The sequence below is a fragment of the Zophobas morio genome, unplaced genomic scaffold (assembly GCF_036711695.1).
Source record: "Zophobas morio isolate AGI-343-1 ecotype UQ-CSIRO unplaced genomic scaffold, CSIRO_AGI_Zmor_V1 ptg000745l, whole genome shotgun sequence".
Lineage (NCBI taxonomy): Eukaryota > Metazoa > Arthropoda > Insecta > Coleoptera > Tenebrionidae > Zophobas > Zophobas morio.
In genome coordinates, this window is record NW_026972848.1 from 7,176 (window position 1) to 12,144 (window position 4,969).

Here is a 4,969-nt window from a genome sequence, read left to right on the forward strand (position 1 = left end):
CGTTGCACTTTCCAAGCCCGTAGGGTATCTGATTGGCTTAAAAGTACAAGAAAACACTTCAAAAGTGACGTTTCTGAAGAATTTTAACAGTTTTCTTGTATCTACGAACGCCAGAATGCATAAAATTGACCTAAACGTCTCCTTTTCCTATTCTGAGTCGATTCTGCATGCTTTAAGTGTGTTTGGTGGCTCAGAACCATCAAAAAACGTTGAAATATAGTTCAAATTCAATAAAAATCGACAAAAATACAGTTTCTAGCTAAAATTTGATGGTTTCGTTGCACTTTCCGAGCCCGTAGGGTATCTGATTGGCTTAAAAGTACAAGAAAACACTTCAAAAGTGACGTTTCTGAAGAATTTTAACAGTTTTCTTGTATCTACGAACGCCAGAATGCATAAAATTGACCTAAACGTCTCCTTTTCCTATTCTGAGTCGATTCTGCATGCTTTAAGTGTGTTTGGTGGCTCAGAACCATCAAAAAACGTTGAAATATAGTTCAAATTCAATAAAAATCGACAAAAATACAGTTTCTAGCTAAAATTTGATGGTTTCGTTGCACTTTCCGAGCCCGTAGGGTATCTGATTGGCTTAAAAGTACAAGAAAACACTTCAAAAGTGACGTTTCTGAAGAATTTTGACAGTTTTCTTGTATCTACGAACGCCAGAATGCATAAAATTGACCTAAACGTCTCCTTTTAAATAAATAATAAATAAATAAATAATAAATTTATTGCCCAACAGAAATTAATTCCATTTACAGGACAATACGTATAATAATTACTCTTACTGCAGTTCCCACAACTTAATTTACAATTACTCTAGTAAAAACTAAAATTAATAATAATAAAAATAAAACTAAAAATAAAATATAAAAATGAAAGTACAAGTACCAAACTTCCTAAACCACATTCTTAATTTAAAAAAAAATCTATAAATTCAATTAGCATAACTCATTACATTAACAAATTATTATACATATCTTTTAAAACTAATCTCAATGCTCTAGTACTTAAAAAGTTCACATCATAATCACTTAACTCATTAACATATTTTGATATTACAGAAAATGGCGCTTTTAAACCTACATTAGTATTTGAGACATAAGGATATAAAATTGTATTATTTCTAGAACTCATTCTCGGTACTGCAAATCTCACTAAATTTAATAATTTTGAACAATCAATTTTGTTGTTAACTAGTTTATGAAAAAACAATACAGCAGAAATTATCCTTCGGCATTGTAATGATTCCATATTGAACATTTTCAGCAATTGTTGTTGGGAGCAATTTCTATTTGGCCACATTTTTAAGCTCTTGTGATATAAAACTTTTAAAAATTTTCGTTGAACTTTTTCCAAAGCTATTTTTGGCTGATTGTAATATGGAAACCACACAAGAGAGCAGTATTCAAGTCTGGATCTTATGAGTGAATTATAAAGTGATTTTAAAGATTTTATATCATTTATGTCTTTACAATTTCTAGTCACGAAACCTAACGTTTTATATGATTTCTCAATTAAGTTGTTAACATGACCATTAAAATCAAGTTTTGCGTCAAATACAACTCCTAAATCCTCAAAAGATGTTTTCCTAGCGATTGATTGATTAGATATTTTATAATCAAAAATATGTTGATTAAAGCAACGTGTAAATGAAATGACTGCACACTTAGGAATATTTAAAGAAATTCCGTTTAACATACACCACTTATGAAGAATTTCAATTAAATGCTGTAGAATGCTACAATCATCAATTGTTACTATCTCATGATACAGCTTAATATCATCAGCATACATAAGTGAATGAGTGTTTAGTGCAAGCGCTAAATCATTGACATAAATATTGAAAAGCACAGGTCCTAAATTGGATCCCTGTGGAACACCGGATGTAGAAAAATAAGGTGCTGACACAAATCCATTTAAAGTTACAAAGTTTTTCCTGTTAAATAAATAAGATTTAAAAAAATCAACTAATGCACATGAGAGACCAAGTTTTGACATTTTACTCAACAATAATTCATGATTGACTTTGTCAAAAGCCTTAGACATATCTGTATAAATGACGTCTATTTGTCCTCTTTTGTCCAAGACTTCAGCAATTGTTTGCGTCATACATGTTAAATTTGTTAACGTGGATCGTCCACTAAAAAATCCATGCTGGTTTTCAGAGAAAATATTTTTTAAATCAAAGGATATTTGGCTGTAGATTAACGTTTCAAAAACCTTAGAAAAATTAGATAGAATAGAAATTGGTCGATAATTAGCAACATCTGAGATATCGCCTTTCTTATACATAGGTATTACTTTGCTGTTTTTCCATATCTCAGGATACGTTGACGTCTTAATTGACAATTGGAAAATGTAAAGTAGAGGTTTAACAAATACTCCGGCACAGTCCTTAACTAGGAATGATGGTATTTTATCACTCCCCGCCACCTGGTTGTTCTTTAGTCTTTTTATCGATTTGATAATTTCTTCTTCATTCACACTGATATTCATTAACTGATTTATGCTATGTGAGTCATTACCGTCTATGGACTGGTTAGATTTTGACGTGTAAACAGAACTGAAATAAGTAGCAAAAGCATTGGCAATATCCATAGGTTTATCAAATGTAGTGTCTGCCAAATTCACAGTACCAGGAACAGAAGTTTGACCTTTACGTTCTTTAACAAAAGTCCAAAACTTTTTGGGATCTTTCGATAGTGTTTGTTGCATATTTAAAATATAGGTTTGATAATCTTCTCTAATAAGGCGCTTTACTTGTTTTCTAAGATCAGAATATTTCAGATAGTTCTCAGCAGTGCGATTTTTCCTATAGACTAGGTATAATTTTTCCTTGAACTTAATTTTTTTTTTTAGGTTGGTAGTATACCACTTAGGAAATGCACCATTTATATGTTTAACTACCGGCACATGTTTATCAATAATATTATAAAGAGTTTTATAAAAAACATCACAAGCCATATTAACGTCATCATAATTTTTAAGGAAGGACCAGTCAATATCCAGTAGTTCAGAGTATAACAGTGGGTAATTACCTTTCTTAAAGTTATAAATTTTTGAACTATAACAAGTGGGGAACAAGGAATGCGATACATCTTTTAAATCTACAGTAATATTAAGACAAGGATGATAACGATCTTCGTCCACTAATGGAAAAGTTTCTCGATATACATTGCTAGAGGTAAAGTTGAAAAAAACCAAATCTAAAATGCAGCCGAAGCTATTACGTATTAAATTATGTTGTTTTAAATTCAATAAATTTACGAAGGTGGCCATTATCTTAGATTTAGAGCAATTCATGCCATCACTAAATTTAGGTACGTTAAAATCCCCAATTATAAGTAGATTTGACTTTCCATAACATATATTTTCAAGCTGATCAATAAACAATTCAAAGTCAGAGACAGAAACATCAGGAGGAATATATACTACAATTATATAAATTGTTTTCTCAGGGTACTGAATTGTACATGCAGTTATGTCAATTAAGTCAATATTGTTAACAAATTGGGTCTCTAACTTTACTGATTTTAAATTCTTATTGACAGCAATGAGAACACCGCCACCTCTTGTACGTCCGGTAGAAATAAAATCACGATCTGACCTAAAAATATTATAATTATTGGGAAACAATTCTGAATTCATAATAGACGAATCAAGCCAAGTTTCTGTCAAACATACCACATCGAACTCACAATCAGAAATATTAATATAAAAATCATTAACTTTTGTTTTAAGTCCGCGTGCATTTTGGTAGATAATTTTTAGGTTCCTATTGGGCAAAGTCAGTTTAAAGAATTATTCGAAGTAACAATCTGTGGAATATTATTGATATACTTAATGGTGATATTATTTTCTCCAGCGGCGACACGTTGATGTAATTCATTTCGGAGGTCCTTAAGTTGATTGAGTTGCATTCTTGTTTTATCACCTTGTATCTTAACGTTCTTAAACTGAGATTGGTTAAGACGGTGTTTATTTTTCAGAACCAAGCGAGACTTCTCCACAGTTTTAAATTTAATTTGCAACAAGCGCGGTTTCGTGGATTTAGAGTTGACACTACCTAGTCTCAAAACATTGTCCGGAGAGACCACTGCAGATTCATCAACAATAGCCAAAATATCATTTGCGATGTCTACGTCATTTTTACAAGGATCTTCAGGAACGTTCATCATTATGATGTTACACGATTTATGACTGCGCTCTACAGCCTCTTGGATCATCATCTCTTGAGAATGTAAATTAACTGCCGACTTGCATGATTTTTCCAGGTTGGTTAAACGAGTGTCAATTTTAGTCATAAAATCATTAAGCATGGTTTTAATTTCCCCAACAGCATTTGATGTAAAATTGCAACGATTGCACAATAATTTAATGCAAGGTGAACGTGATACGGAAAAAAATTCAATTTCTTCTTTTGACAGTTTAGTGCATTTGAGGTGTAGGGGTAGTTCACAACCACCACAAACAACAAAAGCACCAGCAGCATTAGTGAAACAATGACAGCAATTTCCATTCATTCTTGTGTTTGAGATTAATAACAGACTTATCAGGTGCTGATTGTACACAAAAGCAGCTTTAATAGCAGTACCCCAGTGGCACTACTACAATACTGCTAATACAGGAACGGGATGTAATAATTGATGGAAATCCAAGTAAGCCAGCTCGACGAGTTTATCTTACCTGGAGCGATTAGAAGCGATAAAGTTTTTGCACTAAAAAATTCAAGATATCACACTCGACACACAAAATTCGATATTGTGCACAAACTAATGAATTTAAAGAAAAACCGATTTTCAAAATTGATAATACGCATCACAAGGCACAGTTTGGTACAAGATAGTATTTTACCAGTAAAAGTAAACCATGAAAATATCACTTAAAACGATGAGCAAAATAAACGTGACCGATTTTAACGTGGCGTAGGTCAATTCAATATTTTTTTCCTATTCTGAGTCGATTC

The 4,969-nt window shown here is 32.0% G+C and overlaps 1 protein-coding gene across 1 annotated transcript; it reads right to left on the minus strand.

Moving 5' to 3' along the window:
- Positions 1-2,304: 2,304 nt before the first annotated feature.
- Positions 2,305-2,718, minus strand: LOC135121856 (uncharacterized; the record flags this gene model as incomplete). The annotated part of the gene is made up of 1 exon (XM_064046138.1): positions 2,305-2,718. A coding segment is annotated over exon 1 (414 nt), but the record flags the coding sequence as incomplete, so codon positions are not given.
- Positions 2,719-4,969: the final 2,251 nt, after the last annotated feature.